Source organism: Peromyscus maniculatus, chromosome 8, assembly GCF_049852395.1.
Source record: "Peromyscus maniculatus bairdii isolate BWxNUB_F1_BW_parent chromosome 8, HU_Pman_BW_mat_3.1, whole genome shotgun sequence".
Classification (NCBI taxonomy): Eukaryota; Metazoa; Chordata; class Mammalia; order Rodentia; family Cricetidae; genus Peromyscus; species Peromyscus maniculatus.
The window spans coordinates 95654338-95681159 of record NC_134859.1 but is presented as its reverse complement, the minus strand read 5'-3'; the positions used below and the strand labels follow the sequence as shown (position 1 = coordinate 95681159).

The 26822-nt window shown below is 44.9% G+C and overlaps 1 protein-coding gene across 2 annotated transcripts in view; it reads left to right on the top strand.

Annotated features, from left to right (window-relative positions):
• Positions 1-3980: 3980 nt before the first annotated feature.
• The window catches only part of Prkca (protein kinase C alpha), a 400362-nt gene continuing 377520 nt past the window's right edge, over positions 3981-26822 (top strand). The window contains exons 1-2 of one of the 2 annotated variants that reach the window (XM_015994108.3): positions 3981-4444; positions 7219-7250. In XM_015994108.3, coding sequence (XP_015849594.1) covers positions 4272-4444; positions 7219-7250 — 205 coding nt within the window. In that variant the 5' untranslated portion in view covers positions 3981-4271. The remainder of the gene's footprint in view (positions 4445-7218; positions 7251-26822) is intronic. The other variant, XM_076543615.1, reaches the window with a different exon arrangement.

Sequence of the window (26822 nt, the reverse complement as noted above, 5' to 3'; positions counted from 1 at the left end):
TGCTGCCCAAACACGAGGACCTGAGTTTCAATGCCAGCATCTAAAAGGCAGGTGTGTCTGTAACTAAAGCAGTGTGTGGGGTGAGGACAGGAGGGCTGGTGGGGCTTGCTGGCTGCCAGGCTCTCTCCAGGTTCAGTGGGAGACCCCGTCTCTTGAAAATAGGGTGGAGAATGACAGAGCAGTGTGCCTAACTTTTCCTCTGGCTTCCATCTGTGCACACATACTGCATACACACAGTCACATATACACACATACAAATTAACAGAGGCATTTGATAAAGGAAGACGACTTGTGAAGTTTAAACTTAAAAGGTATAAGAACATAGAGTGGGGTCCACGGACAACCCTGAGATCTGTTCAGGATCTTAGATTGGGTGAGGGGCTAGAATGGAGGGGTGAATGGGAAGGCACTTTGGCTTTCAACTTAAGCCACAGGGTGATGGTGATACTGTGAAATAGAGGAGGCTGAGAAAGGTCTTGGGTGAAGGCTTGCTTAAAAGTCCAGACCCAAGGATCCTTCCAGGTCACATGCCACCAGCTGGAATCAAGTAGGATGCTCACTGGGACCTTCAATAGCCTCCATGGTATCTTTCTGTGAGTTAAAAAAAAAATAGCGCCAACATTCCTTCTGAGAAGACAGAGGTTCATGCTTGTTGAGGTGTATGAGACCTGGATTTTAGCTGCTTCTCATTCTACTGTGTCTGGAAGACTTGGTACTCATCTCTGACTGGGGCTTCTGACTCACCAGGTGTCCAAGCTTGTCTGACAATGACTCCTGGCCCTTACATTCTCCTTCTCATTTGGACCCTAGTCTATTTCTTCCAAGACCTCCTAGTCACATAAATTTAACTATCTGCTTGATTATACATTCTGAGCTGCTGTCTTACCTTTCCCCCCAAGCTTTCTATAGTATGTTGAAAAAGCCTTAGTGATTAATTCATCTTGGCTACTATCAATCTCAGTGACAGGCTTTTTCAATACTTAAGAAGTTCCTACTGCCCAATTAGAAAATAGCCCAGTTGAAAGCAGACCAGGTGGTTTCTTAGAACAAGAACAAGTTTTATGCTGCAAGTCAAGACTACTGATGTTATGCCAACCACTCTAGTTTGAAACCATCAGTTCAAGACCTTGACTTTGATCCCAGCACCAAGCTGCTAGGCAGATGACTGCTCTCCAAGGAGTATTGCCTTTCCTCCCTAAAGTCAGGAGAGACAGGGACTCTGACAAGGCCTGTGCTACACCTACCCTTTTCAGTTCATTTCCTGTACAGTCTCCATGAAACAGCAGATTAAAAACAATCACTAACGCTGAGTATTGCCTCCCCAAGAGTTCTCTCCCTTAATCTTCTCCATTTGGCTGCACCATGGGAGTCTTCTCAGGTGGCTAGCATGCAGGGTGACCAACCCCACACTAGAGGAGCAATTGTGTGGCTGAGTCACTGGCCATTCTCCACTCCAGGTGCACTGCCCTCTCTGGGCCAACTGAGCTCAAATGAAGGTAGTTAATGTAATCACACTCAGCTGAGCTATCAATCAATGGACTTCCAGTTAGCCATTTCTCTCCATACCCATAAGGACAGAAGCAAAGCCACAACTGGAAAGAGACATTGTCTCCATCCTCTATAACTTCCCTCCTCTCTACACAGAAGAAAGGTATCGGGCTGCTACCCGGGCTGTCCGGTTCTTACTTGTATTCCCTGCTATGCTACTCAAGGGTACATCAGCATCCCCACCCTCCATTTCTCTCCACCTCACCCTCAATGCCTCAGGGAACTAGAAAAAAGCTTGTCTTTAGTAAGCATTTGAGGAAGACCCCATCCTAGGTAAACATGGCTGTGTGAGGGGCTGTTATTCATTCCGCCATGCCTCATTTCAACCACAACTATCAAGTAGTAAACACTGATGGCTTGAGATGCTCGTGTTGTTTTCTGGAGAATTTGATCTATTGTCCTAGTGTGCATTCCTCTTCGTTCTTCCCCCGACTTCTCCCCTCCTTGCTTCCTTGCCTTGGAAGTGTTGAAGTTTCTGCCCATATAAAATATCACTAAGTACCAATAACTCTGGCTGCGCTGGCTAGGCTCACCAATTTGACACAAAGCTGCTGTCAATGGTGAAAATGTCTCATAAGATTGGGCTGGAGGCAAGCCTGTGGGGCATTTTCTTAATTAGTGAGGGATGGGGGAGGATTCAGCCCATTGTGGATGGTGCCATCCCTGGGCTGGTGGTCCTGGCTGAGTAAGCCCTGGTGAGCAAGCCAGTAAGCAACAATCTTCCGTGGCCTCCGCATCAGCTCCTGCCTCCAGGTTCTCTCCCGGTCTGTATTCCTGTCTTGGCTTCCCTCAATGGACTGTGATTCAGGAGATGTAAACCAAATAAACCCTTTCCCCTCCAAGCTGCCTTTGGTCATGGTGTTTCATCACAGCAACAGTAATCCTAAGACACTGCCTCACCAGATTGTAAATGGGTCAGCCAAGGGCCTGTTCTGCTGATGGCCAATCAGCAGCCCACACTTGTTTAAATGTAGAAGCTATCTTTTCATCAAGAGTCACAATTAGGCAATCTCAAAGAATAATAGCCTTTCATGGTTTATGGGGTATGCTTTAAGCTAGTATCTTAGACAATTTTCTTCTTTTCGAATTTTTCTTGAGAGCTTAAATTCCTGATCCTCTTGGGATCACTGGCTGGTGCTGTGGTGTCCAAGTTAAAGAATGCTCTCTTTCTTGATGGATTTAATCACGAAGCTGTTTTGTGAACTTAGTGAATCTGGCCATTAGTTTCAACAATAACGTAGCTGGTGGGATGACCCATGACTGTAACTCCAGCACTCAGGAGCTGTGACAGGAGGATTGTCTCTCGAGTTTGAGGCCAGCCTGGACAGAATGGGGGAAAGAACCGTTTGCTGGGAGATGGTTGCTTCTGTCTGGAGGCTTAGAATCTTCCAGGCAGACCTAATAAATATTCAGCAGGCGCTCAGGTGCCCACCCCCAAGTGCGCCATTGCATATAGATCCATTCCAACTACCCTTTCACAAGCAGTTTTAATTTGTAATTTACAAATGCTCTAGCTGAACTCTACACCTGCCAGTATCTCAGCAATTAGCTTAGGATGCAAAATGATTTCTAAATTAAGGTTCTGGACATGTAAAATCAAGAGAGCCTGATCATCGGCACCACAGCTCTGATGGCCATTGAATTTCGAGATCACAAACCAGGACAAGTCCTCTGGCATCTTACCGGGTGATAATGACTGTCATACAAATCTATATAATACGCGGGTGGATTGCAGGTCAAAGATCGAAAGTAGGTAAGAGGGCCCAACGATTAGTTACTCAAATCCTCTCCTTTCTACCTACTCCGTGCAGAGTGAGGATTAGGACTTGGGCATTTTAGTGGCATAAAAAACTAGAGTGACATTTTAGTTAGGTGGAAGGTTGAGCAGGTAGAGGATGATAAAACGCCGGTAAACCCCAGAAATGCCGGTGGGTCCAGGTAACTTGAGAAGAGATTACCTATGTACCTGCTAAGGAGGGTGGCGTCGGGAGACCCGTGCCTGGTTCCTCCTGGACAGAACTTCCATCCCAGAAAGAGCAAAGTGTGAACAGGGAAGCGGGAGTGGGAGGAGGAAGGTGGGGAGAGGAGGAGGCCAGGCACGACGAGCGGAAGGAGAGGAGGAGAAAAAAGAGGGAGGAGGAAGCAGAGGAAAAGGGAGGAAAAGAAGCAGGCGGCGGAGGAGTAGGACCCGCCCCTCCCGGCTTCTTCCTGGGCTGGACATCTCCAGGGCCTCCCCGGGAACGCCGCCCTCGACTAGTCGCCGGGCTCACAGGGACCCCCGAGTACGCGTGTCCCGCTCCGTGCAGCGCAGCCCAGCGCCGCGAAGAGGCCCCAGGCTCGCGCCTCGCGCGCCCCCGCCTCGCGCGCTCCTTCTCCAGCCGCGCGCGCGCGCGTGCACACATACACACGCTAGCTCTCCGGGCATGCGCAGTGGGCGGCGCCGCTCCAGGCCGCCTCTTGCCGCCGCCGCGAGTAGGAAGCGCGAGCGCCGGGCGCCGGGCTGTCAGTGAGCGTGGGGCCAGCCAGCGAGCGAGCGAGCCGGAGAGAGCCAGAGAGAGCGCCTCCGCTCCCAGCTCCGAGCAGCGCAGCGCCGGCCCGGCTCTCCCCGGCCACCGCCGCCACCACCGCACCTCTGCACCGCCACCTCGGCCGCCGCCCCCGCCCACCCCGGCCCTCCCCGGCTGCTGCTCTCCGGCGGAGGCAAGAGGTGGTTGGGGGGGACCATGGCTGACGTTTACCCGGCCAACGACTCCACGGCGTCTCAGGACGTGGCCAACCGCTTCGCCCGCAAAGGGGCGCTGAGGCAGAAGAACGTGCACGAGGTGAAGGACCACAAATTCATCGCCCGCTTCTTCAAGCAACCCACCTTCTGCAGCCACTGCACCGACTTCATCTGGTAGGTGCGCGCGGTAGCCCCGGGGGGTGGGGGTGCACCAGGGAGCCACCTTTGCCCGAGGCTCAGTTCTTGTGGTCCCGGGGACTGGGGCTCCGGGACGCCTCCAAGCCCAGGCGCGTCCACACTCTCACGGACAGGACCTCTCCGAGAAGTTAAGAGTGCCCGGCCGGAGTCCGAACTCTCGCCGGGAGTGACAGGCGCGCGCACCCACGCGGGACACTCCCCGGGAAGTGGCCAGGCGCTGCCTCGCATGCCCTGCCCTGAAGGGACGCTTGGCCCGGCACGGGGGTGACACGGATGGCCGGGGCGGGGGGGGGGTCCCCTCGCCTCTTCTGGGGCGCACGGGTCTTCCCCATAGCCGAGCGGAGCGGCCAGTGTGGCCCGGTGGGAGCGGAGGGAACGGGAAGAGAGAACGCTGGAGGCAGAGTGGCCCCGAGACGCGCGAGAAACACACCCCGGAGTAGCGGGGAGCCGCTGCGCGCCGCTCCAAGTTGCTGGCGAGCCAGGCTGGGCGCGTTCCGGGGAGTGTTTGTGCCTCGCGTCGGGCTGGGACTCCACTGGAACCTTGGGTCCCTGCCTACTGTAGGCTGTTTCTACTGGGCACGGAGACTTTGACTTTTCTGGGTGAGCCCAGAAGGGGGAGGATGGGGGAGAGAGAGAGATGGGAGGCAGCAAACTGTTGAAAGCTTGCCGTGAGGGAGGAGGGCTAGCCCAGCAGGCAAATGGCAGAGGGCAGAAGGAGTCATTTAAAATAGACCCTGTCAACAGGAGATTAGACTTGTAACCCCGTTGATGAGGACAGAGGGCTTATTTAAGAAAAATACTGTAATGGCTAAAGGTGTCAGCGTTTCAGGTGATTTCCAGTGAATGCCGGCGGTTGGTAGCTGAGGGGCTGGATAGATGGAAGGGTTCAGGGGTCTCTCTGGAGCCTGACAAAATAGGCGAAATTGTGTTTATGCAGATTTGTGGAGGGTTTTTTTTTTTTTCTGGTGAGAGAAATATAGCTTTCATCTGATTTTTAAATTGTCAATGAAACCCCCTCCCCTCAAAAAAAAAAAAATCCCAGTGCTTAGCAATCTGGAACTAAGGGAACTAACTCCCAGTACTCGCTCCCACCACTTTGAGTATTAGTTTCAGTTTTCTCTTAGGACCCTGACACTTCTTCATGTTTTTGGAGTAAGACGTTCCTTATAAGCAAGAGCTATGAGGGGGACTCCTTAGCTCCCTCCTGGAGGGGGAGCTGCAAGGGGTGACCGTGCACCTAGACACCAACTGGTCCTCGGGCTGGCATGATACATGTTGGGGTATCAGAGTGGGTAGGATGGGGGGCTCTGAACCCATGCCACTCGGAAAAGAATCAAGAGGGGAGCCCCACCACCAGGGCGCCAACGAGATGCTTGATTTTTCCTTCCTTTTAAGAAATCATTCAAAAATGCACATTGGCGAACAACACAGCCACTTTACAGTTTCCAGAGTGTAGTTAGCATCTGAAGCAATCGAACTCAAGGAGCGGGTAACTGTAGATAAAGCTCCTTAAGCGCAAAGAGAGGATATTGCATTTGGCAGTTTTCGGCCTCCTGTGTTAACCCTGAGACTGTTCAAAGGGGACAGACTTCTGATTACTTCTACCGGAAGTAGATAAGTTAGAAAAAGGACTTACATTATTGCCAAGTTAACTAATGAATCTCCACTATCACTGCCTAGAGGAGCAGTCCCTGGTGAAATGGGGAGGTTCTCAGGTCACCAGACACACTGTGTTGTGGAAGTAAAGATCCCTGCTCCCTTCCACTCTGAATAGTCCCCCAAGCAAGTGCTTTACTTAATCTGAAAGCAGTCGGTTGGACGGTTAGGGAATCCCCCACCAAGATCATCTTGCAATGGATTTAATTTCTCAATTTCCTTCATATGGCTTCTACGAGTCTTTAACTTACAATTTTATTTCAGTATTTAAAAACTATGTTTGAATTTATTTTTGGGGGGGCGGTGATGACTTGAGGAATGTGGAGTGCTTTGTAAATTTAAAATGCTATGCAAAGCAAGAGATTATGAGCTGCCTCTGAGAACATTTTGATGCAGTTCATTCTGTTGGAACAGTATTTGTAGTCAAATATCCACTCGGGGCTCTCTGCTTACAGAGTCAGTTCTCTAGAAGGATTTGTAAGAGCCAAGTGGTCTCAGCATGTGCTTTGAATGCCATTGGTTCTCAATGAAAATTAGATCACAGAGAATCTCAGATGCAAGCAATAGCAACGATGCTTCATCAGATTGGGCTCCTCCAGCCAGAATTAAATGTAAACAGTGGTGCTGTTTGGCAATTTCTAGATATACACTATTTGAAACAAACTTCTAACAAGCTACTTTTTAGTTGTCTTTAGGGAGAAAAAAAATTACTTTGTTCAGGAGTAAAAGTTAAGCCCCCCCCCCAATTTAAAACCACAAGCTCTGCTGTGTCATTTGAATATTGTAGCCAACAATTTTGAGTATGAAGTCATGTTCCTGTTTTGAAATTTAAGAATCAATCAAAAGGAGAAAAGACTAGATAGGAGCTTGGTAATAATTCAGCCATCCTTTATAGACAGATTCACGTATTTATTTTAAAAAGATGATTATACACATTCATCTAATTAGATACTTGGGCACATTTTTCTAATCAAGCCATTGGGTTCCAAGTATAGACTTTTAAACCCCGTGGAATACTTGTTCATGTAACTCATTACAATGTGGTCTCAATGAAAAAAACGCTAAGATGCTTGTTCTTGTTTTCTGTTTTCCAGGGGGTTTGGGAAACAAGGCTTCCAGTGCCAAGGTAAGCTGCCTCGGCGGGCTTCATTTCACATTCATCCAGAAGTGAGCACCGCACACGGGAACTGAACTTCTGCTCACCATTTCTCTGTGATCCGAAAGATATGTTATTCAGATAGTGTTTTCCAAAATACAAGTGATGTTAGTATGGTCCTTTTAAGAAAAATATCACATGGTATTGCCTAGTAATCTGCACATCGAACTGCCTTTTTCCTCATTGAAAAAGAAAAAGAGAAAAAAGAAAAAGCCTTCCTGTAATTTTATTTTTTGCCAAAGAACATTCCTGTCAGAAACTGCTGTCTTTGTGTGGGTGTTTGGGGGGGAGGGGGGGAGAGGAATCACTTCATATTCATGTGGCATTTCTTTCCCATTCTTTCTCTGTTTTGTTCATCTTTTCTCCCCTATGCCTTGGGTTCTCAAGGCAATTAATTTTAGGCTATACATCATTCCAAGAAAGTTGTGTAGATCACCTATTGTCACTAGGAACATAGTATGCACACTTTGACATTATGTCAGCGATATGAGAGTGACTGACAGCTCTAGTGTCACTGTATGGTGTGCCTTTCCTTCAGCTAAAGTATATGACTGCATGCATGCTCTCCTGGGGCAGGACCCACTGACTTTCCTCTCTGACCTGAAGTTGCATTTCTGTTCACCCAAACCAAAGCCACCATCATTGTGCAGCCATCAAATACCTAACTTTTTTATATTCTCAGTCTTATCTGTTACACTGGATAAATAACTCCTTTTTAGCTTGCAAAGGCATTTCAGGTTCCCCAGCTCACCTTCTGGCTTGCCTGCTCATTGTCTATAGCATGTTTATTTAGTTCGGGCTACATTTCCCATCTGGGCATAGGTTTATTATTAGGGTGAGTGGAAAGTACATTCTAGCCTGGAAAATATTGTCCTAAGATTGTCTCTTATTAAGTGCATTAGAGAAAGGCACTGTATGTGCTTTTCTATTTTACAAGTGATGGTATATTACTAAGTTGATTATCTTTTTGTAAACTTGCAATTTGATGAGCTTATTTCTAATAGACATATTAGAGAGGGGACATTTTATAGCATAATGATCATTAATACTGTACCTTTCTTAATTCCATGATGTGCTTAAAACCCTGATTGAATGAGTCATTTTGAGAGCTCCATTTGGAAATGAACAGATATTCCTTTTAAACAGAATAGAGAGGAAAGCACGTTGGATCGGCCTCTATAATAGATGAAAGGAATTCCTTGGTTTTTAAAGTTGCAGGCCTGAACTTCATAGGTTAGGTTTGGGTCTAGGTTGGAGTATTATTTCAGGTAGTTGAAAGATTCAAATGAGATCACAGTCTGTTACTCTTTTGATAGTGGCTTTGGTTTGGGCCAGCACCTATGGAAACTTACAAGAAAAATATTAACTGAATTTCCTCTATTATTACTTGTCCAGAGGAAAGTAGGTATGTTGTTTTACAACTATATCTTTCTTTTCTCCCATGAAAATGGTTCAAAGTCAAGTGGGTCTCTTCCAGCCCACTTGTCAGAGCAGGTTTTGTTGGTGAAGTCACAGGGTGGCCATGGTACAGGGTCATGGGGAGTTCTGTGAGATGTCCTGCAGAGCGCATACTGATTTTCCTGTGGATTCTCGGGTTAATAGCCTCGCACCCGCATAACTCCCTTTTCACATGATTTCTTTTTTTTAAAGTACACTCATAAAGTTTTTCAAAAGTGAATTAGCACACCCCTTTCTCTTTCCACCTCTCCCAGGGATAACGTCTTTCAAAAACTCCCACTTAGTCTCTGTTTGCACATACGTAGTTGTAAAAGAGATGGAACTTTTATGTTGCTTGTGCAGGTGCATTGTTTTCCCTCAGCGGCTGCTAAGTAGCCATCCATGCCACTGTCAGCTCCGCCTGATTCTGCGCAGTGGCTGCATGCATGTTATTCATTTTTGTCTCCACTGCTGGCTATTTCAGTTGCTACTAAGTTCTCGTAGACACCACGACAGAGAGCATCTCTGGGAACTAGGGTAGGTATTTCTAGAATAGATACCCAGAAGTGTGGCTGTTTGCATTTTCAATTTTAATGAGTACTGGAGAGTTGCTGTCCAAAAGGGCTCCAATGTACAGTTCACTATGAATGTACAGCATGCTTGCCCTTCTCTGTGCTCTCTGGGTAGAGAGGATGCTAGAGAATTCAGCTTTATCTTTGCTAATGTCAGAGGGGAAAAAGGCCTTACTTTTAACTTCTGTCTCCTGAGTTATTAGTGAGGTCAAATGCTTTTTCTTTTTCAAATGTGCAGTAACTATTTGTATTTCTTCTGTGAATTGCCTTACTAGATTTATAATAATACTGGATTTATGAATTGAAGAATGAATTGAAGAAATAGGCTGTCTCCAGTTCTTTGCTTTGAAGAATTTGCCTTCTGATTGTTTTAAGTATGTTACTCTAGTGCAGACACATGTTTTAATTCACAGTAACCTTTTCTAGGATGGAGGTATTTAGAAGTGCTATCTGCTCACTATATCTTGTTTAGTATGTATCATCTGTGCTTGACTTCTTGTGGCCATATTGTATCTTATTGTGGTAACTTAATTAAGGAAGATGCTATGCCCAGGACAGTGCTTTTAATCCCCCAGGAGTACTTATCCAGTCTGCCTTGCTTTTAATGCCTCCTTAAAATCAGTGCTCCTCTGAGCATCTCACCATTTTAGAATACATTTTATATTAATGTTCTCTGAACTTTTTCTCTTTGATTCTGGTTGTTAGAAAGTTATTCCTCTTCAGGACATAAACTCATCTTCATCTATACCATTGGACAACCCTTTCCTCCAACTAGCAGCAGGAGTTTGGAAAAAAAATTTTTTTTTGAGAAAGGGTCTCACTCTGTAGCCCAGGCTGGCCTTGAACTCCCAGAGATCAGCCTGCTTCTGCCTCTTGAGTCCTGGAATAAAAGGCATGTGCCACCATGCCTGGCCCTGAAACTTTTTATGTTCTTGATATATTAGGTTGTGATTACCAGATGACAGTATTTTCTTGGTACAGAAACCGTTTGTTGGTTTGGTCAGTAGGTAAGCTACATGTAGCAAGTATACCCTCTTCTGTCACCCCATCTTCCCTCACCCTCCTCCCATCCTTCCTCCCTCCCTCTCTTCTGTCTCTAGTTCCTCTCTCTCTCTCTTCCTCTTCTTTCTTTGCATCTATTTCAAACAAGAGTCACATATCCAAGTCACAAGTAATAAGCTCTCACAATTTTGCTTAGTGAATGATAAAAATTCTAAGACTAAAATAATAAATGAATTTTAGCCCTAAAAACTGTGTTTGTAATCTGTGTCACTAAGAAAGGATTTTATCATCACATGGAACACTGAAGTTAATTTTCTTGACCTAAGATTTGATGTAAGTGGAGTCAGGGAAACTTCCAAAAAAAAAAAAAAAGTGTTGAGTTGTTCTCACTGTGGATATGTACCATTCTTACTTATATTGTTTTGTGGATGTACAACTCTGAAAAGTGATATTACCAGGGTTGGTAGCCCAGGAGGATCCTATTTGGAATTTACTCTCTGGACGTTGGTAAAGCCAAGAGCCCTAAATACTAGGGAGAAGGAAAAAGAAGTTCATGGTGGACCCAGAAGCCATGAAATGGCTTCATTAAGGGCTTCATTAGGGATCAAGACAGCCTTGTCCTTTTGTGGCTCTTAAAGGCTAGCGTGAGGCTCGCACTCTCCTTTTCCGTGTCTGCTTACTCCTTTCTGTTTCCTGCTCTTGGACCTGGTGACTCTGTGTTCATTTCTGTCCCTAACATTAGCAGGTAGCCGATCCTCGCCCACATTTTCCTTTTTTTTTTCTCCAGAGAAAGGAAGAGAAAAGGAAGTAGATTTGTATGGCCTAGGCACTGATGACACTGAGTTTGTCTGTTAGACAGGGCGGTCTGTTTCCAGGGAGGATTTCTATCCTGCATCAGCTGCTTCCAAAAGCAGTTGTCTAGGACAGAATGGCCCTTGGTACCGCTCTCACAGAGTCTGTCCTCTGGGGCTATCTGCTACTTTCACTACTGGAAATGGGAACGAGCCAAGTCATTTTTTTTTTCCTTCTCAGAGTTAGCAGCAGCCCTGCCCATCTCTAATTACAGTGGTGGAAGCAGCCTCTGTAAACGTGACCTGCTTATTTGAAGTGCCAGGCAGTTAGTGGCTCACGTAGTTCGTTACATCTAGCTAGCCTCTGAATTTTCCCTCCTTTTCTTTTTCTATGCTCTCTTTTGGTTAATATCACACATTAAAATGAATTTCCAGCTCAGGCTGTTTGGTTGCGATATCCCTAAGACAGCATCAGAAGTCAGCCCTGCATGCAACTATGCAGTCAGTAGGAGCCCATGGCACTGCAGGGCCAACCCTGGACTCTCAGAGCTCTGTAGGAATGAATATGCATTCCTAACCACTGCTCAGTGGTTAGGAATCTTGAACCACTCTCTTGCCAGGGATATACATATCATATCCTGTCCTTTTACCTGTGGCTCCACTGAAGCTCCAACTTTTCAGTAGTAAAAGTCAGTTTTTCTTCTGCTTTGCTGGTGACATTTTATTTTGAATCCCTGTTAACATACCTGACCAGGATGGGTTTTGCATTCCCTCAAAAAAGTGAAAATTGGTGTTTGATGGGGAAATAGGAAAGAAAGAATATTTATCTGCCATGGGCTGTACAAGCTGAGGGATTCCATAGAGAGACTCACTTGATGGAGGCTGACCCTTTTTGAGACAGTGTCTCATACAGCCCAGGCTGGCCCTGAACTTGCAATGTAGCTGAGGATGTGAAGCTTGAACTTCTGATCTTCTTGCCTTTGTTTCCCAGGTGCTGGCATTATAGGCATGTGCTGCTGTACGTCGTTTAAGAGGTGATGGGGCTTAAGCACTAGCCTTTAAACAGACATGGGGCAGTGGGGATTGAGTTGGCAGCTTTGTAGAAAAAGGATGTCCAGTTGTCCTCATCTGCCAAGTAGTGTGGATACCAGGTGCCAGGAGATAGACGAGGGCCGAGAGCCAAGCTGGGCAGAATTGTGAGCTTGGCCAACTTGAATGGAATATTTTTTCTTCTCATGTGCTGGAATCACTGCCTCATTTTGTTTGTTTGTTTGTTTGTTTGTTTTGCCGTGCTTGGAATTGAATCTAGGGCGCTAAATTGTAATCCCAGCCCAAGGCTTGAAGGGTGCATATTTTACATGTAGCACAAAACTCAACCTCCTAAAACTGCCAGTGAGCTCCAGCTGTCCATGGGGTTCACAGTTGTGTCAGAGGTTTCTGTAATCATTTGCCTATAAAGCAGGAGTTCACCCCTTGCCATCCCCTTTCTGACCGGTTCCTCACTCCCAAATGACAACTATAGCTAAAGTCTTTTAAAAACTCTTTGTGCATGTGCATCTGTGTGTACACATTTGTTTGTGAATGGAGGTGTGCCCATGCCATAGCCTGTGGGTGGAGACAGGAGCATGAACCTCACAAGTCATCCTTGTCTCCACCTGGCTGAGACAGAGTCTCTTGCTTTCTTCCACTGTGCTATGGCAGGGGAGTTGGCTTATGAGCTACTGGAGAGTCTCCTGTCTCTACCCTCCCATTTCCATGTAGGAGCACTGGGATTACATATATGCATCGAACTGCTTCAGGCTTTCTACCTGGGCTCAGGGGATTTGAACTCAGGTCTTCGCGATTGTGTGGCAAACAACTTCACCCGCATGAAGCATCTCTCCAGTTCCCTATAGATGAACTCTTGGTGTTAAGTCAAATTGCAAATTTGATCCAGGAAATAGCAGGTTCAACTTGAAACTCTGGAAGGTTTGTTACAATGTACGAATGTCAGTGTCAAAGGCCATGTGGCCTGTAAAACTCAAAAGAGCTAGGCAGGTGAGGGCAGGTGCCACTCAGGCTTTTCTCAACCGACCCCACCCCGCCTCATTAAGATGCATACTATTTGTTGTAAGTAGGGATGCCAGGTCTGAAGAGCTGTCAGATATCCCCATCTGGGACTGATTTCTGTTACGTGGCTTGGGGAGTAGCTCTCTTTTTCTTGGGGAGTGAAATTGCTCTGTTATTTTATTAACAGGCTTCCTCTCCAACTGGAAGCCGGAGATGTAGTGTGTAGAGTGCTTATCCTGCTCTGGGACCTTAACAGATGTTTGCTTTTAGAGGACTTTGACAACTAGACTTTCCCTTTCTTCCATTTTATGGTGTCTTGATTTCATACCCTCTGATGGCAGTTCACCCTCCCAGAGACTATCCCCCAAATTTAAGGTTTTAGACACAGCAGCCCATTGTTTGCGAATCTGCTTTCCTTTTACAGGGTCAGCCTGGTTTCAGAACAGCATTCATTTCTGGGCTGCCCCAGGGTGTAGTTCGGCCCCCAGCAGGGTGTCCAAAGGCCCTTTCCTGCTTCGTTTGACTTTCCAATGGAGGTTTTCCTCCTCCAGACAGGAATGCTTCCTTTCTCTGGTCCTCTGGCCATCCTAAGTTGCAGTAGACCAGATGACACCTGTGTGACTTGTAAGTCTAGCTTCAGTATAGCTCAGGCCTGTGCCAAGCTTCCCGATGTTCTGAATCTTTTTGCCCGATCCTGGAGCTTGTCTCGGCCTTTCTCTTTCCTCTACCGGCAGAGTGCAAGATCAAGACTTCTTCTGTGTCTCCAGTGTTGACTGCAATGCCTGGCACTCCACAGACACCATACAAATATTTGTTGGGTGTGTGGTTATATAAATATTAGAGTGGTTATGATACGAATGCTCATAACCTGAAAGATAGCAACTTGGGGCCGAGTGTCAGCTTTCTTATTTTTTTTTTTTAAAGCTGGTTTCTTATCCAAAGTTATGTCAAGTAGAGTAGATCTTCAGAGGACTTACAAAAAACGCTTTCAGCAGCTTTGAAAAACAGAGCAGAAAATTCAAGTTTGCTTCTATAACGAGTTGTGTAGTACTGACCCTAATAAATTGGTAGAGTGGGAGTGAAACTTCCGTTTCTTCTTTCTTATGAAAAGTATGCAAGCACCAGGAATAAATCTCACTGCCACAAATAAAACAAGAACTTCTTCTGGGCTGGCTGTATAAGGAAGGCAAGATGTGTTGGATCCAGGGTGAAAAACTGAGGCCATTCTTCAGGGTACATTTGGCCCCATCACGTCCGTCTTCTGTTTTACTTTGAGATCGCTAATAGCTGACCCCACATTGGTCAGGCCTAACCCTATCGATTCTGTTATTTTTAAACTTCCTGAACTTGAAAGGCTTTTTGAGCCTCAAGGTGAGAAAGGGGATGGGAACGGTGGCATGAACTATCTGTAATTGAATTGCAATAGCTTTACAGATTTTATTCCCACAGAAAGAAGAAAAGGCTAGCCGTTAGTAGTTGCTGTACACTATCAGGGTTTTCTCATTTTATGTGATTTTTGTTCTAAAAGCACCCCAGAGTCTCCTCTGCGGAGGGAGAGAGTTGAGACCGACTGTAGCCTAGGGGTGGGGCCTGGATTCAGATTGTAACAGTTTTGCAGGACCATCCTCCCAGCCCACTGGAAACTGTTTCCTTTTGGTACTGCTGCAGTCAGGATTCTGTGCCGGAGAGGAAAGAATGATGCCGGTAAGGGAAACACTGAGCCACTTCTCTGGGACTAGACTCACCGAGTCTTTGCGGGCCTCACCCTTCTCAGACTTTCCACAGTAAACCCTTCATTTCAAATCTTGTTTTTCCACCAAATCGTGAAACTCATGGTAGGCGTTAACTTAAGCCATAAACATCTTGGCAGGAACATAGCATTAACAGTCAGATTGAGTGGAAATTGCTAAAACCAAACTAAAAAAAAAAACCTCTCTATTAAATTATACAAAGGGGAAAATGGCTTGTGGAAATAGATTTTTGTGAAGACCAGAACGGAGGGGAATGACTTGATTAATTGTCACCTCAAAACTGGAATTATTTAGGAGCAAGTCCACAAAGTAAGATTAGTGTAAGGACAGTTCATCGTTCATGCCTCCTTGCCTGGCTGTCTTTGCTCTACCCCATATCTATACATTTCTATTTTGGGGATTTTAAGGAATGCAAGGTCCATCTGTCTTGTCTGAGGTAACTCTAATAAGGGACTGGGAAGTCACCAATGAAGTGAATAAAGGGTATGAAGGAATCTTACAGACTTGTTTAGGTCTGATGAGCAAACTTTTCTTGAGTGTGTTTCCCAAATGTTCTGCCACTGAGTTGTACCCCAGTCCCAACCATGACTGTTAAGATGTATCTCATCACCCATGTGTGGTACTTACATGGTCAGCAGGGTGGGGATTTTCTTGTAAGCACGCTGACAACCACTGCCTCCCCTCTCTCCTCATGTAGTATCCACTGTTAGGTACTGCTCTTGACTTAATTTGATCATTAGTTGGCCTCAGTAATTCCGAAGAGGTAAGCTGGGTTGCCCCCATTTTACAGATACTCCTCAGGAGAGAGAAGGTTAGACACTGGTTCATGTTCACAGTTTGAATGTGGTAGAGCTGAGACTCACACCCGGGTCCATACACTGTATTATTGAGCTATGGATTGTGCTGCTCCTCACAAGACCCCGTTTCTTGAAGTTTTTGTCACTCATTGACCACACTTGATTGTGGAGGTGTTGAAGGATCAAGAGCCACTATAGCAGGAGTATACTTTGGATGCATGGACCGCCATTGCATCTGTTCCAGTAATTCAGTGCTCAGGACAATAAGCTTGGCATCAGGAACTTAGAGTGGAGCCCAAGAAGCACTCCATGAGAGCATCTATCATGACTTTGCCTCTGGCATGCACATATGATATTCTAGTCTGAATGAAGTAAGAACCGTGGCAGCTTGTGGGAAGGTTGCACACACTGAACATACTAGATGACAGCTTTAGATTCGGGCTTAGAGGGTGCATGGAATTTCCTTGCCATGGGATGAGGAGGCAGATATTCTAAGGTGAGGAAATAGTAGCAGGAAGCATGGTAGGTGTAGGTGACTGTAACTTGTGTGTTCTAAAAGTAAAACAGACCAGAATGGGAGGCTTTATGTAAGATGTTACCAGTCCCAACCAAATCCTAGAGAAGATAGGAGAACTGTTTATGGGGCTATTGGTGCCTGCTGACTCTGCACACAGTGGCTCTTTGCAAGGATACATTGTTTCCTTGTGTGTCTTCTTTTTGTTCTTATTGTGTCTTGTACATGTTTCAGGAAAATGTTAGAGTGGGGGGTGGGGAAGGGAGATTGGGCATTGTAGCTTCTTGTGAAAGATACATTGTATTGAAGTTGCACAGGCCCTTGCCTTTATAAAGATGAGGCCTTCACACTGGCTCTCTCAAAGGAAGCCTAGGAACTGATTACTGAGTCCCTTTAGAAGTTCAGGGCTCTTGGTCCATGGAAATTAGGTCTATATATGAGACACTCAGTTATACTAGATATGCTCTGCACATTAACAAGGGAAATATGGTTAGAACATTTACGCATTTAAAACAGGCAGCATCATTTTAGAAACTGCCTGTTCATTTAGTTAGATTTTTCTGTTTGTTATCATTGGCCATTCCTTTCTTACTTAGAGGCTGAACTCAGCCTGATGTTTTTTCAGCCTACCAGAGAACTTTGCAAGCGATACCCCCAAGCTCTGGGGCTCTAGGTTGAAATGTAAGATGGGTGTTCACCTGGACTTGTATCCGAGCTCCCAAGGGAGAAATGGCAGTTCACACGACACTACTCCTGAGCTGATGTGTGCTTACCATGTGTGTCTATTGTGCTCACCCGTGGAGAGCTGGCAATGCCACCCTTGCTCTGCAGCAGGGACACTGGAGCAGACCGCAGTTAAAGAGCTCACCCGCCAGCGGGGAGTGGTGGAGCTGGGACCTGAAACCAGGCAGATTCAGGGACGGTGTGGGTTTCCATGGTCGTGTTTTCTCCACATCTGAAGCCATGCAGACACACGGGCAATCCCCTTTACCCATCTTTTCATTTGTTTTTCCTCCAGGTTTTTAAATGAAGTATGATTTGTGGTGCCGTTTATGGCAATTGACACAAAAATCTCAGGGATTGGAGAAAATGTGGTTCACACGTGTGAAGGTTTTGCTTTGTTCACATTCAAATTTACCTTTGCAGCCAGGGATCTGGCTTAGAGGTGGAGTGCTTGATCCCTGGCACAAGACAGAACCAAACCAAAATATTTACCATGAAGTTAAATAACCATAAGTCACCTTAAAATTCTTTTCTGAATTTTATGTTAATACTTGAGCCTCTGATGGGTGGATTCACATAACTATATAACTGTCTCAGTTAACATGGCCCATAAACAGACTGTCTCAAAATAGGAGACGGGGATTTTACTATTGAAACCAATTTAAATATTGATTATTAACCAAAATATATAGAAGAGTTTAAAAAGTGCTTCCTCTTCTGTCCTGTAAACTCAAGCACCTTTCTAGTCAGTTGTTCTAGCCATAAACATTCCACAAAGAATATTTATATTCCATAGGTAGAGCTGTCATATTGGGAGTCACTGTTCAGTAATAATTCTAAACTTGTCTTTGGAGTGAATTTAGTTTTCCATGTGCTGAGTTTGGTCACTCAAGTGAGCTCTGTCTCTCCAATTTCACCCTAGTGGCTTCCATCTGACCACTCAGTTGATAGACAGTTGGTTTTAATTTTAAAGTGTGACTTCAATATTACTTTATTTCCATATACTATATATGTGTGATTTTAAAAAAAAATCAAATGGTTAGTATTATAAACAGGTTATAAGCATGCCTAACTTATTTATTTTTATATATGTTCTTTTTAGAACCAAATTAAAGTTTAGTCCTAAAAGCTGACATGTGTCCTACTCTTAGTTTGCTTATTTGTGTAGCCAGGAGACCCAGTACCTGTTAATATGGAGTTGGATACATAGCTATCTAATATCTAAGTGATGCAGATTAACCTGCAAAATCATAGTCTATGAAGATTAATTTTCAAGCCAGGACAAGGGTCATTGGTGTGTGAGGACTTGCCTTGGTGAGCTAAATGAATCTAGTGAAATACCATATAGCCATGGTATAGAAGCTCTGAGCCTTCCTCTTGCGTTTTCCATTTAATATGATAATGAGATATATTACTAATGCTTTTTTCTTTCTTTCATTTAAAGTAAACTCTGGGGCTGGAGAGAATGCTGAGCAGGTAAAGTGCTTGCTGAGCAAGTGTCAGGACCTGAGTTTGGATACTCAGTACCCCTGTAAAAGCCAGTGTGGTGGCTCATGCCTGTAACCTTGGTGCTGAGTGGTGAAGATGGGCAGATGTCAGGGCCAGGCAGACAATCTAGCTTAAGCAGCAAGCTCTAGGTTTGGGGAGAGACTTCGTTTCAAACAAACAAACAAAAAATAAAAAAGATAAATAAAGATAGCAGAAGACACATGATGGCCACCTCTGTATGATGGCCCCCACGTGTGCATGCATGCACCACATACAAACACATACATACAAGTATGCTCTGGAAGAATAACATTCACGATACTAATTTTGGTAGCTTCACTTGTGCATAAGATGCTTTTGGCAGACTTGACCATTGGTGGGAGTTGATTGATGGCCTCAGTTTTATCACAGCATCAGGAAATACATCATTGACTTTGGCTTTTTATGCATTTGCCCACCTGTTTCATTTTTACCAAGTTATATTACATTTTGTTGTACTGTCCTGAAGCTCTGTGAAGACATTATCATAGACTTTCAACGCCCTCCTCCACCCGACAGGATATCACCATGTAGCCCTGGCTGCCCTGGTACCTGATGTGTGGACTAGGCTGGTCTTGATCTCATACAAATCCACTTGCCTCTGCCTCCTGAGTGCTAGAGTTAAAGGCATGGACTACCTATGCCCGGCTCTTTAAAAAATTTTTTCTAAATATATTCATGTCAGATGGATAAAACTTTTGTTCACTATGAAATAATTGGGTAGTTGTTTTGTGAACCATTGGATTTTTCATATTGCTTAAATTATGATAGAGTCAAAGTCAGTGAAATAGGGCTTGTGTGGTATCCATCTGAATTCATATACATCTAAGATGTCTCTTGACCTCCTTGGCCATTCTGATCATCACCGGGTCAGGAAGGACCATGTTCACAGAATCTTAGATCAGGAAAGGACTGTGGGGCTAGAAATGCAGCTCTATTGCTCGAGTGTCGCAGAACATGCACCACCTTTGGTCCCCCGTACTCCATAAACCAGCTGTGGGGGTGTACTCCTATAATCCCAGTACCCAGGACATGAAAGTGGGATAGGAAGCTCAAGGCCATCTTGGGCTACATCATGAGTGAGTGAGAGGCCAACATGGACTATATGAGTACATGAGATCCTGTCTCAAAACAAAACAATGAAACTCGGTCCATGGACTCTAGCCCAGATCCTCGCGCTTGCAGCTGTGATGTGGACTGTGAGAGATAATGGCTTTGTGTAAGCCCAAGCACAGAGTGGACACTGCAGTCTCAAGCCTCTGCTTCATCCCTTTCCCTGGAGCTGCTGTGCCATCTGCCTACCCCCTGGCAGCTCATGGATCTCTGTATTCTTGTGGACTTGAGTCAGGAGTGCTGCTGCCTGTGAGTGCGGTGCCCATTCAGCGTCATCTGTACGATATGCAGCAGCCTCAAGACTGTGGCTGCCCCAGGCAGGCCCCCGGCTCCTCTGGCCTTCTTCGGAAAAGAGCAGTTCCTTCTAGGAGTGAAAACACAGCTTTCATTTAAATCTAGGAGTTCTGAGTAAATTAGGATTATATATTTAACTTTGATAGTTTATAGGTAAGCAGTCTGGCAATTATATATTAAGACTTATTTAAAATAACTCATTAAAAACAGAGACTTTAGACATGAGATTCTATGGGCAAGGAAAAGACTCCCCTTGGAGTTATACCTTTATCTCTTAGTATTCCATTTACCTGGCCTTGATCTGCAACCAGGACAGATTTTGCATTTTATTTAATTAATTGTTTTTGTTCTCTTAATCTTTGGATGCATATATTTTTAGTCATCCCCGGAACATGACTCAAAGGCTGATACAAACCTCGGCATTTATATTTGGTTGTTTTGCTTGTGGTATTCCAAGTTGCCCCACTCTTAGAATGGAAGTTATTTCTAGACAACAGTCTAAGCTAGATGAAGAAGTTAAGCCTTTGTTTCCTAGAGTTTCTGTGTTGTAGATTTGAGGTTCTGATCTCAGAACTGTGGACGCAGCTAATAACCACACAAAATAAACCAAGTGGCAGATCTGATGATAAATGAAACATGGATGTTTACGCACTCCATTTCCCAATATTTATTTTCTAGCCTAAGCCGGGTACAACACTAATGTCTTGTAAATATTTCTCAGGAAAAATAGTTTCCCATGTGCTAGATTTCTAAGTTACTTTAAAAATTAGCCCCAGGGTTGGGAAAATGGCCGGTGCATAAAAAGGAGCTTGCTATGAAGTCTGGGGATTTGAGTTTGATCCCCAGTAGCTACATGGTATAAGGAAATTGTCCTTATTGTCAACTAATTGTCCTTTGACTTTCATGTGTGTGGCACACAAATACATACACAGTAAATTAGGTAAAATGAAATAAATAATTTAAAAAGTAGCCCCAAATGGTATTTCTTTTTCGTTGGTGAATTCTCTGGACATTCTCATGGGCATCCTGTATCACTCCAGCAGTCTTTGAAACAAATTCAAAAATCTGAAACTGAGGAAGGTTGTCCTGTGGGTATTCTAAAGACAGCTTGAAATCGCCACCGTGGGTCAGGTATGTATGAATAATTATGAAAAAGTTGGACTGTACCTAAATGCCAAGGGCAGGCCAGCATCATCTCAGGTTCATGATTTCTCCTTTGTCTCCCTGGGGTAAACACCACTGCCTCCTTCAACAGCACACTCCCTTTTCCAGTAACCCAGCTCTCCTTTCTGGAGGAAAATCCTGGCGGGTTTCTTGGTGAGAGGGGCATACTGTTATTTATTCCATGAGCCCTGGTTATGCCAAGCCCATCTCGTCCCAAAGTGGTCCACTGCATCTAGCTCTGGCTAGAGTTCTTGCCTGTCAGCCTCTGTTTTAATTAAATGAATTATTTATTAATTAATTTTTGGAAACTGGGTCTCACATTGTAGTGTAGGCTGGCCTCAAACATGTGATTCTCCTGCCTCTGAACTTGGAAGTTCTGTAATTACAGGTGTGTGATACCACTCCCAATTCTTTGTTTACTTTGGAAGAAATAGGGTTCTCTTCCCTAAACTGTCTATGTTGAACTAATTTAAACACACACACACACTTTAAAAAGAAGGTGGCGAGTTTCTGCACCTCTCCCGGTACTTCTCCCAGTGTCAAATTGACATAGCCACTGTATGATCAGGAAATTAATAGCAGCACAGCACCGTCACTAACTATAACCCTTCCTTGAACTTTCCTCAGATATCTGTTCTAGGATCCCGTTTAGAATCCCACATTGCCTTCCGTCAATTTTCTCTTCGTCTTGGAGGCCACAGTTTTCTGTCGGTGTCGTATAAGTGTGGTGCACCTGGGCACAAGCCAGATGTTTTTCTTGATGGTGACTCAGACTTGTCCTTTGCCCCCACCTCACTGTTAATTGAACTGGGGTAATGTTGCTCTGGGTGAGGTCAGCTTGTTGTCCATGTGGTTGCTGGGTGGATGTCACTGTGAGTTTATACTGCTTGTCATTGGCAGGAATCCTTTTCATAAGCAAGGATTAATAGGAATGCAAGCCTCCAATGGCCAGGGATTGCCTGTATCTGCTGGTCTTATAGGAGAAACAATCTAGGAATCCCAGGAGCTTTGGCAATCTGGAAGGCCCCCTTTGCCTAGACAAGCTCTAGCGCATAGGATCTTGTGCCACCAGGAAACCTTTATTCGATATTATTTCGATGTAGTAGCCACAGACACCATCTGGCTAGTAAACCCTTGAAATGAGGAACTAAATTTTTTATTTTTTAATTTTAAGTCATTAAAATTTAAAGTTAAATGGCTACATGTGTATTGGAGTTTTCAGCTTTAGTGTTTCCTTGGGGAGCAAAGTTGGATCATAGTTTGAAACCTTTCACTGTACAAAAAAACACAGATGAAGAAAGCCATACAAAACAAATGCATGGTTTAAAGAAGGATCATAAGGTTGACGTTCTGGTAACCCTGCCTAGGTCAAATAACGAACTCACACCTGACCCCTCCTGCTCAAGTCCTTCCTGTTAGGACTTGGAGAGTCATTGCTCTCTTAGGTTTTCTTTTATCGCCTGAGTACCCCTGTACTGCAATTTTAATCTTGCACATTTAAAAATAACTGGAAATGTTCTCATATCTCTCTTAATCAATAATGTCCTCCTTTCTCTTGTAATCCATTGGCAAGTCCCTAGGTGTTGGGACCTGTAGAGTTTCCTACAGCCACAGTGTTAACCATGTGCATATCCCAGGCAGAACTGGCAATGCTCCTCTGTCTCCAGGTTTGTGAGACTCCTCTGTATTTTCTGCAAGTTGCAACTTGATCCAGACGTTCCATTGATCAGACCCAGGTCAAGCTGGGTCATACAGCTTTAAAGATGCCTTTATAACGCCCCTGCCTGTTAGTTATATGTGTATTATTAATGTGGAAAGAGCATCAATGGGACATTTTCCATCACAGGAGGCATACCCAATTGAGGGCAGTTCATAAAATTAAACTAGTTTACATTAAGCCTTCCAGGATACAGCATGACACATGGAGATGCCTGCTGTGTGCTGCCTGTGGAAAAGCAAATTTTCAGAGTTCTTTCTAAATGCTTCCACATACATTCATCTGACTTCTCTGCAAAATTTAGTGTGTCTGTGGGTAAGAGGTGTGTCTGTGTGTGGGTGTGTGTCTGTCTGTTGGGAGTGGTGGAAAAACTCGAATCAAATTGTTATATAGCTATTGTTTGTCTAAATCTCACCCACATGACTGGATGCACTATCTTTTTTAATGTTCTGGGTTTTTTGTTTGTTTTTCATCTCCAACACAAGATCAAAATTGGGCTTTAGATTTATTTTTGTGTGTGGAAACATCTGGAGGCAAAGAGAATGAACATGGGGAGGCCAGCTGGGGGTTGCTCTCGTGAGAAGAATTGGAGGGTCGACAGCTCTTGGACCTGCTGTGGACAGACCCTATGTTAGCTGTTGGCTTTCCTAAGAGGCTGAAGCCTGTGACCCCTGTTGGGAGTTTAACGTGTGGCCGGATAAGTGTGGCTTAGAGGTTTTTTTGTTTTGTTTTGTTTTTTTAAATAAAGAAAGCCAATATGTTAACCTACTGAATAACGGGCAGTCCTCTAATATGAGACCAGGAGTCTACACTGGGAATAAGGCCTTCCTGGCTTCAGGTCAGGCCTCTACCCTCACATCCATAATGAGGAATTTGGTCTCAACTAGGGGTGCAAATATGTGATGCTCTTGCCTGCACCTGTGGCAGATCATGCTCGTAATCATATTCCTTGACCAAATTCAGGTTATTCTCAACTCTGTGTTCCAGGACCCGGCATGAGAGTGGAAGCTCTCTGTCCCCCTGGACACCCCCCCCCCCCAGCTCCCCGCTGGGATCCTTTCTGAAGGCAGGGAAAGGCCCTCAAGTGCTCTAGCTTACCTGTTCCTCTTCCATTTTCCTCAATTCTTCATAGAAATGCAGAGTCTCTCTCTCCCACAAATCTATAGTATTGAAAACTTTTCCTAAAAATATTAAATATTATCACTTAGGCCAGGGCGAAGGGGCAGTTGGAATGTGCTCACTTTGCCAAGCAGGAGGACACTGTTCTGAGTTTGAGAAGCCCAGCGTTATTGGTGCATCCTCATCAGCCCAGTGCCAGCAAAGCGGATGCACAGGACTCCAGGCCAGCCTGTCTAGCCTCTGCTACTGATTTACAGGCTAGTGAGAGACTGTCTCCCATCCAAGTACTAACCAGGCCCGACCCTGCTTAGCTTCTGAGATCAGACGAGATCGGACGCGTTGGTATGGCCGTAGACGAGAGACTGTCTCAAAAATGGAGTGCATGGATTCTGAGACATGACACTGGAGGTTGCCCTCTGGCCACCTCATATACACTAGTACATGTACACCCCTACTGAACACAGGCACGCACACGCGCACACGCATGCGCACAAGTATACATACTTACAAATATATACATACTCATACATACATATACACAGACATCCATATACATACACAGACACACATAGACCTACACATACATACAGACCCCCCCCCACACACACACACATCCTGAGAGTGCTTGCCTTGCAAGCGTGAGGATGCTGTTCTGAGTGTGTTGCTGTTGTGTTGGCCTTCGGCCAGAAGTGAATTGGTTTTAGATGAAAATTAAAACAAAAGAACTAACCAATCTACCCCCACCACCAAAGTCAAACACAGCACTCGCTCATTTCTCCATGTTACTTTTGTTTGTAAGCGCCATGTCAAACATTAGATTTTTCTAACTCATTTTGGTTCCAGCCAATGTTTATTTCTCAGGTTTGTGTGACTCCCTTGCAGCTGAAATGTGGCACTTGAGCTGGCTCTTAGTTTTGTGGTTAAGTTTGTCACTTAACGTCAGCCTGGACCCCGCTTAAAATATCTGGGCAAAACAACAATGCCAGTCCTAGACTTTTCTGCCTGGTTTTAAGGGGCACACGGAAGCATCCTCATGGTGATGGTAGATGGTGGGAGTGTAGATTGCTGTTTTCACAAATACATGAAAGGGTGGGGGGTGTAGCTCACAGTAGATATTTGTTCAGCATGTGTGAGGCTCTAGGATCCATCCCATTCTCTCTCTCTCTCTCTCTCTCTCTCTCTCTCTCTCTCTCTCTCTCTCTCTCTCTCTCTCTCTCTCTCTGTGATTGGAAACAGCAAGTCAGGATGCCTAGTGTTCCTAGTTCCTAGACTGAATTCAGTGAGGGGGAGAAATGCCTAAGGGGTGGGTAGTTGTGATTTATTGAAAGCCCGCTTACAATCCTTTGAGCTAGCTATGAGAGCCCGGGGATTACTTTGTGTTTATAGGATGGCATGCTTTTGCATGCACAAATCCTATTTGTGCAAATTTGACCTTTAAAATGATTTCCATTCGCTTCTCCCATCCATCTCCTTTCTCCTCTCCTAAAGCTGATCTTTTGTGTGACGTTCTTGGTCTTATGGTTGATGTTAAGGCCCTGAGACCTTCATCTGGGGCTGGCTACCATCCGACATCCATACATATACCTACCAATTATTTAGCACATATTATTCCCCAGGGATCATACTTGCTATGGCGAATAATCATACATAGTACCTACCATTTATTAAGAACCCCCTTTATGTATGGCTCAGTGTTAAGTACTTACACATTTTTTTTCTAATTTAATTTTACAACCAGATGAGGGTGGATTATTTCATTGACATGCCTCAGAGGGATGAAGTGTGCCCGAGTCTGGCTGTTGAGATGGCTAAGTGAGCAGGGGGTCTTGTTGTGCAAGCCTGGTGACCTGAGTTCAATCACCAGAACTCACTGTGGGAGGAGAGAACTGACTCTAGGGAGTTACCCTCTGACCTCCGCACAGGTGCCGTGGCATGAGTGTTCACCACACACACACACACACACACACACACACACACACACACACACACACACACGCCTGAATTACACACAGCTAAATGTCTGAGTTAGTTTGTAGGTGGTTTTTTGTTTTGTTTTGAGATGGGCGTCTTACCTTGCTACCTAGCCTGAGCCTCAGCCCTGCACATAGCTAGGGTCTATCACACACTGTTCTGAAATAGATCCCTCCCCCTGCAGCCCTGCACCACCACCTCCCCCCACCCCCAGTGGAGACAGGGTTTCTCTGCATAATAGCCCTGACTGTTCTGGAACTGGCTCTGTAGACTAGGCTGGCTTCGAACTCACAAAGATCATCTGGCCTCTGCTTCCCAAATACTAGGAATTAAAGGCATGTGCCATCATATCCGGCTGATTTGAAATAGATCTTGATCATGAGTTTTATTTTGTTCTTCTCATCATAAGGATTTTGCTGCAATTCCTTTATAAAAAATCTTGAAAATAAATTCCTCAAGGAATTGTGTATTTTTTAAAAGCAAATTCTTCATCTTAACAGCTTGAGTCTGGATGTTATCTTTCCTTACCCAACACACATAATAAAAATGAGTGAGATCTTCTGTCGGAATGTGCTTTTTAATTTCCTGTCTTGAATCCTGGCATATAGGATGGTAGTGGGAAGCAAGTGTGGTCATGCCTGGCAGATGTGGGACCATTGGCTTCAATGACACACGGGGAGAGTTTGCAGTTAATCAAAGGTTATTTAGTCCCAACACTTTCCTTTCCAGGAGGGGCTTTTATTTGTTCCTGCTTGAGTTTGGAGGCTTCTCCGTGCTTCTAGAGAGCTCCTCTCTGCACACATGCCATGCTCTCTTGTGTGTCCTTTCTGAGCGACTGAACTTGCCTAGAACAGGGTGCAGTCTGGCCACCACAGGCTTAGCTGGTCTCAGATTGGACATGGTGCACGCTTATCCCAGTGTCCACAAGAGTTGCACTCTGATGTTACTTAGGAAGATCCTTATATTTATCAGTATTTGTAAATTCTTGATATTCTATGGTT